This window comes from Oryx dammah, unplaced genomic scaffold (assembly GCF_014754425.2).
Source record: "Oryx dammah isolate SB20612 unplaced genomic scaffold, SCBI_Odam_1.1 HiC_scaffold_14, whole genome shotgun sequence".
Classification (NCBI taxonomy): domain Eukaryota; kingdom Metazoa; phylum Chordata; class Mammalia; order Artiodactyla; family Bovidae; genus Oryx; species Oryx dammah.
Window position 1 is genome coordinate 33,764,999 of NW_024070198.1, and position 13,531 is coordinate 33,778,529.

At 46.4% G+C, this 13,531-nt stretch overlaps 1 protein-coding gene across 30 annotated transcripts in view; it reads right to left on the bottom strand.

Annotated features, from left to right (window-relative positions):
- Window positions 1-2,755: 2,755 nt before the first annotated feature.
- ABLIM1 (actin binding LIM protein 1) overlaps window positions 2,756-13,531 on the bottom strand; it is a 335,325-nt gene continuing 324,549 nt past the window's right edge. For 27 of the 30 annotated variants that reach the window (XM_040255067.1, XM_040255051.1, XM_040255048.1 and 24 more), the window contains 6 exons: window positions 12,892-12,956; window positions 11,931-11,991; window positions 11,360-11,367; window positions 10,450-10,524; window positions 9,446-9,526; window positions 3,147-7,908 (listed from right to left, as the gene is read on the bottom strand). In XM_040255067.1, the coding sequence (XP_040111001.1) occupies window positions 7,795-7,908; window positions 9,446-9,526; window positions 10,450-10,524; window positions 11,360-11,367; window positions 11,931-11,991; window positions 12,892-12,956 (404 nt within the window). In that variant the 3' untranslated portion in view covers window positions 3,147-7,794. Of the gene's footprint in view, window positions 7,909-9,445; window positions 9,527-10,449; window positions 10,525-11,359; window positions 11,368-11,930; window positions 11,992-12,891; window positions 12,957-13,531 lie in introns of all 30 variants that reach the window. The other 3 variants (XM_040255045.1, XM_040255075.1, XM_040255076.1) reach the window with 1 other exon arrangement.

The following is a 13,531-nucleotide window of genomic DNA, read 5'->3' on the forward strand; positions in this document are numbered from 1 at the left end:
TTTTTATCAATTTTGCAGACGAGCAAACTGAGGCCTAGAGGTTAAATGACTGGCCCGGAGGCACATGGCTACTGAGTACCCCCCAGAAAAGGAAAAAAGGATGCTTCGCTTTGGTCATGTCCGACTGTGTGTGACCCTGTGGACTGTAGCCCACCAGGCTCCTCTGTCCATGGGATTCTCCAGGCAAGAATACTGGAGTGGGTTGCCATTGTCTTCTCCAGGGGATCTTCCTGACCCAGGGATCGAACCGGCGACTCTTCTGTCTCCTGCATTGGCAGGCGGGTTCTTTAGCACTAGGGCCACCTTGGAAGCCTCCAGCACCATGTATAACTGTGCCTTGGTGGGAGTACTGGAAGGGACTGGCCAGTCTCACACTGAGAGGCTCCTCTGCACAGCGCAGCCCCAAAGATGTGGAACGTGGCGGGACATAGTCCTTGCTTTCAGAAAGTCACAGGTGGTGAGACACAGAAGCAGCACAGGATCTGCAGTGGGACAGACCTGGAGAATCCCAGCTTTGCGGCTCCCTGAATGATTAGGCATGTTTAATTGGCCTCGGAGCTTTGGTTTCCTCACCTGTTACAGAGGAGCTACAATCATCTGCTCCTGGGGCTGTCCTGAGTGATCCAGTTAAGGGGAAGGCTAACACAAAGCACTCACTGTGGAGACCATCTCACTGCAGTTCAGCCGAAGAGCAGAAACAGGCAAAACTAGCAGTATTAGGCAACAGTTGAAAAGCACCAAACGTGATGTTCACTCATAGGCATGCAAAGAATTTACTGGGGCAGGTTGGGCTGGGACCATCAAGGCAGGCGCCGAGAGAGGGTGTGAACTCGGGCTGGTCTTTGATTTAGGGCCAATGGAGCCCATGGGAAACTCACACGGTAACTCCAAAGAGCTGTGGGCAACTAATTTCAGATAGTCAATTCTGCCATTACCTTCTGTCCGTGGGGCCAGGTCCTCACGTCTCTCCACCGCCTAGAAGAGCTGGACCTCGTACAGAAGACATGCCCTTGGCAAAGCTGCAGAGGCGGAGAGGGCATGGTGCGTTCAAAGAACTCACAGTGCTTTTGGAAGAGCTGGAGGGCGAGATTCAAAGTGGGAGGGGTGGCCGAGCAGTGGGCGGGGTGTCATGGGCGGGGTGACCTGCAGTGGGCGGGGCCAGGGCCAGTCAGGAAAAGCCTAGGATTCCCAGCACCAGCTTGAGCTCCGCTGTGGGCAGGCAAAGGTGACCCATCAGTGAGTCAACTTCCGATGCAGCGGTGATCCACGGCGGCCCATGCCACAGGACACTCAAGATCATCTCGACTCAAGATTGACACTGGCTGTAGGAACCACAACCCAACCCGAGTGGTGATGCTGGTGTGGGCTGCGGCAATAGTGAGCAGAACACAGACCCTGAGCCCAGGCCTCCTGACCCGTTTTCCACAGTAGCCAACTAACCTGCCAACTGCCTTGAGAATAACCCATTTCCGGCTTCCAGGTGAGGATCCACATGAATGCTAGGCGAATCCCTGGGCCTGTGTTATAGACTGGGGACTGCATGTTTGTGTGCTCCCCAAATCCTTAGATTGAAGTCCTAACACCCAAGGGAATGGTATTAGGAGGCAGGGCCTTTGGGAGGTAATTCCACCACAAGGGTGGAGCCCACCTGGTGGAATCAGTTCTAAGAAGAGATGTCAGAGAGATTACTTCCTGTCTGCTCTTACCATGTGAAGATGCAACTACAGGATGGCTGTTTACAAAACCAAGAGGGTCCTGGCCCGACCCTGGATCAGCCACCACCTTGATCTTGGACTTCCAGATTCCACAACGGTGAGAAATAACTGCTGTTCAAGCCACTCTGAGTCTGGTGGTCCGTTACAGCAGCCCACGTGGAGTAAGACACGAGGCTTGTTAGACACACAGTAGGATGGCTATAGTCAGAGAGGCCGTTGTGAGTATACATATATCCTTATGTCTTCCGGCAAGCCCCAAATCTCGGCAGTGAAGATAACAATCGAAATCCTGAAGATTTTCATTGATAATGCAGTGGAGGTCGAAGATGTTTTGAAGACTGTTTCCTTCCCACTGCACTCTAACTTCTTAGCAACGTGGTCAACTCGTGGTGGAACAGAAGCGCTTGTCCTCCAACCTCAAATCCCCAGCCTTGCTTCAGTGATGAGACCACTCCTGCTCTGTGTTGCAAACAAAACTAAACAACAGCTAGACCAGCACAGAGCAGCAGCTCTATTCTGGTTTTTTTTTTTTTCCTTTAGTTGACATGGTCAATATGGTCTGGGTTATTGGGCAAACATTCCTGTAATATACCACTGCTATTTCATGCATTTTCCCCTCTAACCTGCCTGCCTAGATGATAAAATTGCACTCCCAGGACTTTGATTCTGATTTTGTTTGGATCTTAAGAAGTTGGAATGGCACTTAAAAAAAAAATTTCTAGGTCAAAGGATATTTAATTTTTGTTTATGGCTGCACTTGTCACTGCACTAGCTTTCTCTAGTTGCAGCAAAACAGGGGCTGCTTTCCAGCTGTGGTGTGAGGGATTCCCAGTGCGGTGGCTTCTCCTCTTGCAGAGCACAGGCTTAGTTGTCCTGGCATGTCAGATCTTCCCGGACCAGGGACTGAACCCATGTCCCCTGCACTGGTAGATGGATTCCTAACCACTGGGTCACCAAGGAAGTCCTCTGGCACTTTTTCAAATGGGACAGACCTTTAAAGGGAGCAGGGAAACCAGAAAGGAAACACAGCGTGGAGGCAGTTACGAATAAAGCACACACTTTATTCACTGAGGAATACGTGAGGATAACGGTGAGGCCAGACAGCGGTGGGGGGAGGCAGGTGCTGATTCCAACAGGAGCGCGGAGCAGGTCAGCATCACAAGCGCGGCAGCTCGGGCCCAGGGTCACCCCCGCCTCTGCGCACTGGCGCGCGGCACTCGGGACACCGACAGACACCCACACACTTTCACGGGGGACACGATACATCTTTTAAACAGCAGTTCTTCCAAATATTTGCTTTCATATTTCTGGAAGGGGAGGGGAGGCACAAAGAACAGTATGCCTTCCAACACTTGCAAAAAAAAAAACTCCATTAAACCCAACTTCAAAATGAAAGAACTGCAAAAGCTTCAATGCAGGATTGTCGGCAACTCACAGAAACCACACATGTTTATTACTGGACAGGTCTGTACAGAACACCCCAAAAGAACACCAATCCCTTGGACACTTCTCTTCCGTAAGAGTAAAGAAACATACACGTATACAATCACTAAGTAGCTCCCTGCCTTTCTGAATGTTAGTGGATGCAGGCTTCTCCTCTACCTTTGCCAAATGGGCTCGGAAAGCAACTCAGGGCTTGGGAGAGACTCTTTGGGGAAGAATTTTATTTAATGAGAGCAATTGCCACTCCATTACACTAAGCATCAGAAAAGATTGGCTTTAATTTTGCTGTGTACAAGCAGATTGTTAGAAAGCTTTCCAGCTTAAACTGACCACTTCCCCCTTTTGAGTCTGTCATAAATGAAACTTGTCCCAAATGAAAAACACAAAGAGTCACATGCAAAGTGTGTCAGTCACCATCTCCCCACTGCTTCTTGGCAGCAAACAGAAAGTGATTTTTTTTTAATACCAAAGTTTCTCTTTCTTTCATTAAAACATAATTGGGAGGGGTATCTGGGAGGGAGGAGACATGGTTGTACGTATGGCTGGTTCTTGTTGATGTATGACAGAAAACCACAAAATTCTGTAAAGCAATTACCCTTCAAAAAAGAAAAAAAAAGCATAATTGGGTGGTTCCCTTAATGCACTATAAGATGTCATTACAAATCTCAAGCCTGAAATAATCTGTTTTTTTTTTTAATAGAACGTACTTCAAAAGGGAGTACTAATGAGTGAGTTTTAGGGCATCCTGACAAACACTTGTTTTATCAAAGGGAAATAATCTTAATAAGTCAGATAAAATCAAGTCTGGCCTAGGAAGCACAGATTAAACAGTGACCGGAAAAACAGACAAGATGATTTGTAAAAACTGAGCTTCCTGCAGAGGACACAGAAGGGTTGATGGCACAAAGTTCATCTTCCTTCCACCGTCTTTCCCGGCAGTCAGAGAGAGGGCTCTGGGAGCCTACAGACAGGAGGGTCCCCTGCCCCTCAACACGCAGGAGAATGCTAACACCAAGTTTGCCTTAAAGAGTTTTCACAAAGACCTATCTAGTCAAAAGTGAACTTGAATTTTTAAGCTTGCAAAAGCATATATATTTTATATAATCATCTGAGAAGCAGTTCTTTAGAAAAAGGTGTTTGCTTTAAAGTGTAAAGAAATTGGGTGAAAGTTTAAGAAACATTTCCAGCGAGACTTTTCCCAGTGGAGCTGATTGACATCACAGATGGAGGGGATGGAAGTTGAAAAAGGCGTAGTTCCAGCCTCACCCTGGAAGAGGAAACTCAGCTTGGACACAACAGAACTGGGAGAAGAGAGGAGACTGAGGAATGACAGGGAGAAGCTATTTTTCTTCTTTGCACCTTATTACCCATTGACGCTAGCTTTTCTGTTCAAGGTTTCTGAGAACAGGCAGTTTCTCTTTTGTGATTAAAGAAGTCACGTTAAGAACATTTAGTAACGAACCCAAACCAAGAGACAGACGCCCAGGAAGATGGACAAGTTTCCAAATGCTCTGTGTCTTGACATAAGTCACACCCAAAGACTAAATGGTATCCTGGCTTTTCTGGAAGAAACTCTAAAGGAAGCGCTGACTTTCATGTAACTATAGAGACCTCTTCATGCAATCAGCCTATGCTTCAAGAATCACTAGTCAGTCCAATGCTCAAAAATGTAGCCCTTTCTGTATGTACTAGGGAAGCGTGCCATGCATATACTTCCTTTTCCTAAACAATTCTCATTAATTTGACAGTGTTAAGAACTGGAATTTTTTATGCAGGGCGGGATTCAGGCAGAGAACACTGATTTCCTGTGCAGTGACCTGGACATTCTGGGGACAAGCATGCTGAGCTCAGTTCAACGAAACAGATAGGGTGTTGTAGCCCACTAATTTGATTTGATTTGGCAGTTGGGAGAACCAGGTTGTGCCGTGACCCATCACTCCGCCTGGAGCTTTCTGCCGGGGAGCGGGACTGGGGAGCCCCCACTTCGGAGAGCAGCACTGCTCTGCTTACAGACAGGAAGCCATCGGCATTTCTGGAAAGGCAGTTTTGCATGGTATAGTTTAAATTAGCTAATACATTTGATATGGAAAGAAGCGTTTCCCTCACCCAAGGAGGATGCTGAACTGAATTCAAAAGTAAGAAGAAAAGTAAAGTTTCATTAGTGGGGGCAAATTTAGGGCTCAGTTCTTTAACTATCATTGGGGTTTTTCTTCCACTGACATTTGATCGGCAAGTATGTGGGTTTTAACTCGTTTGCCAGTGAAAAACACTGAGGGTCCTTCTTATCTCCATCATGGAAATCTCTCTCCTCTAGCTGAGCCCTAGGATCCATTTGGCCATCTTTGTCATTGGTCAAGGCAGGGAAACACTGGGCCTACACTGTGGTCCCCACGTTCATACTTTGCCAAAGTGAAGTGAGGATCAGGACACACAGGTGCTGAGGGCTGCCCATGCAGGAGAGGTTAGAGAGAAGATGGGCCAGTGGATGTATTGAATGAAACAAAAGGCAACAAACCAAACAGATGAAGGGACAAAATTGAAGGGGCTGTGATCTGCCTTCAGTCCAAGGAGGAGCTGGTTTCCTCACATCAACCTCACCAGAACCATTTGCTAAATACATTAGTAGGTCCAACCCACGTTCACACACATACACAGTCCTCAAACATTCAGTGTCTAGCAAAGGTCAGGCAGGTTTAGATTCCTTCGGGAAGAGCACAGAATACAATAAAGCAAATATCATGTTCATTAAGACACCCAGTCTCTAGAGTGTGTCACAAGTTAGGTCTCCAGCACAAGGTCAGAAAGAATATTCTTGCTTTTTGCCACTGGTATCAGCTACTAACTCATTCTAATATTTGGCGCCAGCAGGAAGAACTTCTGAGCTTTTACAATTAGTGGCATATACAGGTTCTCTCCTTTGGCTTTAAAATAGAGTTTACAAGTTCTTAAACAGAGCCCCCAAAGCATGAGAATTAATGTGACAACCTCCTATGCTTTCTCCTTTGGCTTTAAATACGAGTTTAAATTCTTAAGCAGCCCTCCAAAGCACACAAATAAATGCGACAACCTCCTACACGTATCTGACATCACCTTCAAGTCTCAGCCAGAGGCTTTCAGGAACCATGGTGGGTGTCTTAAATGCAAGTTTGGGTGTAATCCTTGGCTCCAATGTGAATCTTGTGTTGCTGAGTTTGAGGACTCTGGTGGGATGCTCTGCTGTTGTCTCCTCCCAGCCTGATCCAAAGCCTTGGTCTCCAGTCTGATGCTGACTTGAGCTGCATGTGTCATGGAATATGCTGGCTTCTAACCACCAGCATCTTTCCATGAGGGACCTGCTGGCCAGGATGCAGTTAGCCTCACTCTTAACCATTGAGTCACATGCACCTGTGCAAATGTCCCCTAGAAACTGCAGCTGAGTAGGAGAAACCTTCAAGCAGGAATGAAATTTACAAGCACAAGGAGACTCCCCAAACTGTCACGGGTGAGTGAAAACACGAAAACACACACACACACACGTATCAGGAAGTCAGCAGAGCTAGGCGAGAAAGCTGGAAAGACCAAATTAAATCAGCTGGGGGCCATCACCCTTGAGTTTCAGAGCTTTCAAAGAGAAAAACATGACTTTCCTTAGCCTACTACTGAAAAGACCTTAAAGAACTCAAAATCATCAAGGGCTTGGTGTGATATATAGGATGCTGGTTAGAAAGAAGAGGAAGCTGGGTTGGGAAACTTGCATTGGGAAGACACAGATTTTTTTTTTTTTTTTTTTGGTCAAGAGGGCTATGGCCATTGGACCAAACTCATCTAACAGTATCCAACTGGGCCAATCAGGAGACAATCTTTCCCTTTCCTTTCTTTGTGAGAGTGGAGGGCTGGGGGCTGAGACAGCTTTTGTCCTTGGTGGGGAGGAACACACTTCTTGAAGTAGAAAAGGGTTAAAGGAGAATTTTCATCCATTCCTTTTTCCTCTCTTTCTCAATTTTTTTTTTTTTTTTTTTTTTAGCAACAGCTAAGTAACTTGCCAAGTTGGGTCCTAGCAAACAGTAGGGAACAAGAAGCTTGTTAAAAATGCCTTTGGTGGCTATTGAAACAGAGCTCCTGGGGAGCCTGACCCTGCTGTCCATCCCGCTGAGGCCCAGGCAATTGCAGGAGGCCAGTGAGGAAAGAGGCAAAGGCTGGTGCCACATGGACCTGTCCCCAGGCTCTTGCTTCTCAGCCAAGGCGCTACAAGATAAATATATTCATACTTTGGAATTATTACAATTGCTTGCCCATGCGGCATCTTAAGGGCACTTGCTGGCTCTTATTCATACAGACGCACTACTGTTGGATAACAGTTGAAAGAAAATGAAAGAAGTAGCTCCTGTTGTGGACACAAGGTGATGGGAAAAGGTCACAGGTGAACGCTAATGTCAAGCGTGGAAACACAGACATTTCTACCCCACTGCTTCTGGGCGAGATTGGCCATGGGCTGGCCCCATATTTGGCTCATGGGTGTTTTAATCAGATTTTTCCCTTTTGGCTGTTGCTGAGGGACTGTAGTTTGCAAATGCTCCAATCAAGTTTGGGCCTTAATTCAACATCCTATGTGTCCCCGCCGTGGTCAGTCCTCCTAATGGCTGTCTACGTGTGGGACTCAGAAGAGTTTTGCTTTTTTCTTCATGTCGTTGCGTCTCCAAAGAGGTAACTTGTCAAACTCCTGGATGGACATTCCAAAGATTTCCCGAAACACTTCTGGGGCTAAGTGGCGCTGTGATGGGAGAAAAGAACAGTGGTCAGTCCTGCTAGCCACCTGGATGGCCTCGAGAGTTGTTCTTCAGTTAACAAGTAATTGTTTTGAAGAGCAAGAGAGTGACGGAAGAGGAGTTTATCTCTGAGGCTTCCTAGCAGGCACCGGACCCAGCAGTTCCTTACCTGGATGGGTCAGACGGGGTACCCCTCCTACCAAACAGAAGAGCTAGTGGAGTGCTATTGATGATTATCATAACACTGAAAGCTGATGGAGCACGGAAAGCTAATTCATTATGCTGGAGGCGACTCTGTTTCAGGTCATTGGAACACTGAGTAGATGTGGAGAAAATGGACCAGAGCAATAAGAAAGTCAGAGAGAGACCGCCAGGGTGGTCCTTTGGGCGCCCGGGGGCTTTTTCCTGACTCAGCAACAGGAGTTCATGTGGATGCTTGCTTGGGGTACTGATAATGAAGACGTGTGTCCTCTGCTGTGTCTGACTCTGTGCCACCGTGGGACTGTAACCTGTCAGACGCTTCTGTCCATGGGGTTTTCCAGGCAAGAATACTGGAGTGGGTAGCCATTTCCTTCTCCAGGGGAATCTTCCCGACCCAGGGATCAAACCCATGGCCCCTGCTACATCTCCTACATTGCGGGCAGATTCTTTACCGCTGAGCCACCGAGGAGGCCCTGGGCTATGGACTTCAATCTCTGGTGCTGTCTAGAAAAGTTGTCTTAGGATGGTGGATCCAGCCTTTCTCCTCTGTGCTAGCCTGAGCTCACATACAAAGGTACAGCCTTTTGTCAGGGAAAATTAACGATACTTTATGAGACTGGCAGCCAGAGTTTTTCTTAATTAAAACCATTCAGATGGAGAAGTACAAAGATGAGTCTCCCATGTCTAAGGAGGGCGGCTCAGGTATGTGTACCCTGCTTAGCCTTCATCCAGGAATGTGGAAACAGTCAAGATAGAAACTTGTCTGGTACACATCTCTGTATCAAATGCTCCCTCCCTAATCTCAGCAGACTCAACTCAGGCTCAGGGAAAGATAAGGATTTAGGGGTATCCGAAATGTGGTGGAGACTCCATTCTACATAGCCCACTAAATTCTGCAACATTACATTTCTAAGGAAAGTGAACATGAAAGTTGCTCAGTTGGGTCCGACTCTTTGCAACTCCATGGACTGTACAGTCCATGGAATTCTCCAGGCCCGAATACTGGAGTGGGTAGCCTTTCCCTTCTCCAGGGGATCTTCCCAACCCAAGGATCAAACCCAGGTCTCCTGCACTGAAAGTGGATTCTTTACAGCTGAGCCACCAGGGAAGCCCAGATTTCTAAGAAAAATGACTAAAATGATACTCCATTTCTTGGGCTGTTCTGTATTTTACCAAACATTTTTACACTGATCTCCTAGATAGAAATCTGGGTTTTCATCCAAAGTTAGTTTTACCTGGGTTAATCCTTTCTCATTTTTGCCTTAACTGGAACAATTCTTAGGGGAGAATCACAGGAAATGCACAGGGATATACAGCTGGGACAAGTTTTGTTTTTTTTACCTCCAGCCTGGTTCTGTCCACATCTCTTAGGATTTTGTTGCGCCCCCTGTTGGTCACCATCAGCATTTCATACGGAAATATCTGCAAAGAAAAACACCTCTTCTAGAACACAGCTGTACCTTTTATTAACAAGCAGAAGCTACCTAAAACCTAGGATTCCCAAGACAGAGCTTCTGAGACACTATGATTAGAGCACTGGAGCGATGGGTGTTCCTCGCTCGAGTTTCCAGTGGACAGGGGCAGGTTCTTACACATTCCCAATCCCCACCGGTGTCTCTGTGCCACTGGGCCTCTGGAGGGCGTGGTTGAGTGAAAGGACCCCACTTACTATATACTGGGTATGAAGGTAAAGATGAGAAGAGAATTGAAATGACAGGTACACGTTTGTATATGGCAGGATACCTTTGCTGGGCTCAACAATCTTGTTCCACGACCAGCTCATGAAACCAGGGAGCCATGCAGCCCCAGCAGCGGTGATTTAGTAGTAACATACTGAAGTAACTCCCAGTTATGGTCACCAGGGGGCACACCCCTTGGACACCTCTAGAGTCACAGAACGTTCTAGAGCTGGGACGACCAATGATGCCAGTTTGCTGGGGATTGTGGAGGATCCCAGGATGCAAGGCTTTCAGTGCTATAACCAGCAGAGTCCTGGGCAAGTTGGGACATGGTGGTCATCTTATCTGGGGTGGGCTGCAGCTGCTCCACGTGGTGCTGGGCAGGCTTTGCTGTGCTCATGGCAGGGGCTGAGTGGGTACCAAGGTCACAGGAGGGAAGTGCTGGCACCTCACTGTGAACACAGCACCAGACCCAGTGAGGGTCTACACCCTGCTGGCTTGGTGAGACAAAACCAAGGGACAGAAGGATGCTTTATGATACAGCTTGACTAACTAACAGAGCCAGGTGGGTCTCAGCACTGAAAAAGATAGAAAATCAAGTCTTTTGGGGGTTTCGTCCCAGTTTCATTTCCAGGTGAGAGGAAAGAGAAGAAGAGCCACGCTTGCCTTTGGTTCCAACATGTTGGGCATGGAGACCCCCCGGTCCATCCTCATTCCAGGCATGTGGCCATCTGGGAGGGTCTGCAACAGAGAAGCAGGTTTCAGGAGGAGCCCCTGGCAGTGTGGGGAGCTGGGGGAGAGCTCGGCGGGCTCCCAGACCTCCTTGTCTGGGTCTCAAGTCCTCACCGCCATTTTACAGCTGTGTCATCTTAATGACCATGGAGTTTTCAAAATGAGCTCCTTGCTGAACAAAAACAAGGATACTGGGAATACTGCCCTCTTATAATCCAGTTCATGAAAGATCCTGGCTTAATAACTATTCACTAATTCCTGAATGCAGGCTGCATGCATGAAAGTATATGGTACATCAAAGAATCGCCAAGTCTATGACTTTTTTTTTTAATTTAAATTTTAGTTTTCTTTGCACTTTTTCCCTTTTCTCACTCTCCATCATCATTTTAGGTTTAGGTTCTAAGGGAAAAAGGAAAGCTACACACAGCAGCTCTTTCCTATTGGCCAAGACAGGGGTTTCATTTGTGACCACAAAGAGGAGGAGAGGGCCTCAAGGAGTGACTGGTTATGATTAAAAGAAAAAACAGCTGTACATGTGTGAACCCTTAATGCTGGGCCACTTCCACCCTGGAGAAGACTCTCCAAGGCAGAGTGAGAGAGTCCTCGCCATCTGGCCTGGTTCATGCCCTATCTGCAAGGCCTGCGGGACTGGCTTGATCTGGGTGCCAGGCATGCCTGCTGCTCATGGCTTCTCACATCTGTGGACTAATGATGAGATGGATCAACCAAAAATCAGGGTCTTCTCAACAGAAACTCTTCTTTGGAGTAGCAGAAGAGCACGTCTGGATTGGAAAAAGGCTGTTTTGCCTGTGTAGCCGACTTTGAGAAAGACAGGGGTCCATACCTGGTAGTCTGGAAAGGAAAGACAAAGAAAATCTCAGAAGAGGCAGAACCACAGAAAAATATGGAAACATAAACAGAGATTACATCCAATTGCAATTCTCCAAACGTGCCCCCATGAGCCATGCTCTCCCCCAGCTCTGGGTCTCTGCCCATACTGCCCGGGTGCTCCCTAAAGCCAGGAAATGCCTGTCCCAGTTTTAGTTTAGTTTAAATACCGTTTCTCGTGGAAGCTGACACCCTAAAGATGTGGCTCCCTTTTCTTTGCATGTCCAATCATACTATTCATCTCAGAGTTTCTCTTTCTCTCTCCGCCTCTGCCACATGCATTCTGAAGACAGACCCATGGCTTGCTTATCACTTTACTTCCAGTGCTCAGCATATAGTAGGGCCAATGAATTCCTTCCTACAAACTTGCTTCGTGCCGTCTCATGTCAGCAGAGATACTGACATGTTGGCTCAGAGGACAGACGTGATCTGACTGTAGGATGTAACACAGCCCAGGCAGTGTGCCTGCGACAGGACGGGCCCACCCCATCGGGTCGTGGTCAGCGGCACCCACCCTGGGGCCTCACCTCGCGCTCCCCCGCTGACGTCCCCGTAGCTGTTGTACTGAGCGAAGTCTGTAGAAACAGGCTGAAAGGAGGGGAAACATACCATGAGAAAATCCGCTTCACAGTACTCATTTTGGGGTCAGGTGAAAAGGAAGAAAGGATTTACAAAATCCTAAGAAATTCCTTCCAAGTTGAGTTGCTGGATGAAATCCTTGGGTTTTGTTGTATAGTCAATGCTACTGCTCAGACTCTCAGTAAGCAAGTATCTCTTGCTGATAAATAAAAACACATTTCTCCGCATCAGAGCTACACAATTACACTTGTTCTATGCTTTATGGGGAGCGAGGTTGCAACAAACTTTCCTGTATCATTTTACAGCAGAGATAGTGGCTTCAGTACATAATTACTTTTCACTTGATTGTGGAAATTTGCCACACAATCCAGTTTTCCTACAAGCTTCTATAGGCTATTTTTTTTTAATTTTTAAAATATATTTTACTGAAACCAAGGCTTCCAAAATATTATCATTCTAACATACAATCAATATAAAAACTATTGGTGAGACTTACTTGTAAGAAGGTTTTTGTACTTCTGATATGTTTTGTCCTTACAGCATATCTTAATTCAGATGTTAAATTGTCATGGGATACACTTATCTCATAAAATACAAACTTGAAAACAGATTCACATGCATAAGCTGTTCCAAACATACTTAAAATTGTCCAATAACTTAATAAACCATCAAAAAGAATAATTTGTATAGGCTATTGTTTTATCTAAAGTCAATTTCCCTTTCTCTCAAAAGAAATATTTTATTTTGCCTGTAACTCGAAGTGATTTACCAGGAGACCAGAGAGATTACAATTTTCATTATATTCCAATCCTGAGATCATATTATCAGATATATTCAGACAATACATCAACATTTCAACCAGGACTGAAGAGGGAAGAAACTCAGAAATGAGTCATTGAGAAATCTTACCCGGTGAAGCCCATTTCTTCCATAGCCTGGGAGAGATGAGGTTTTGGACGATAGAACATGTGAAGCTGAGTAAGAGAAAGATTTTTAAAAAAGCAATTGTTAGGAACTGGAAGTGTAATTCTTTCATGAAATTGCCAGTGTATCTTCTACTCTGCAGAACAGAGGATTTAGACAAGAAAAAAAAAACAAAAACCCTCATCCCTTCTGTCTCCTGCATCAGCAGGTGGGTCTTTAACACTAACCCCACCTGAGAAACCCCATATTGGGCTCAAATGTTGACAAAACACCACCAGATTTGGGTGATACAGGGAATGGGTGGGCAGTGACATTATCAAGGAGGGGTTGGAAAGAAAGACATGCTTGGCATGCTTCATCTCTGACTCCTCAACACAATCCTAATAATGCTGATATTATTTCCATTTTACAGGAGAAGAAATAGGGACCAAGAGAAGTTAAGTACTTGCTCGAGGTTGCTCGGCTTGTAAAGATCTGAGCAATGATCTGAACCCAGGGCTACTGGGATGCAGAGACCCAAGCCCTGGCTGGTATGACAGTGATAACTGATCTGGAGGCCAACATGTAAGTTATGATGATCTACTGGCCAGCCACTGCTAGACTCCTGGAAGGCCTGTGAAAAAAG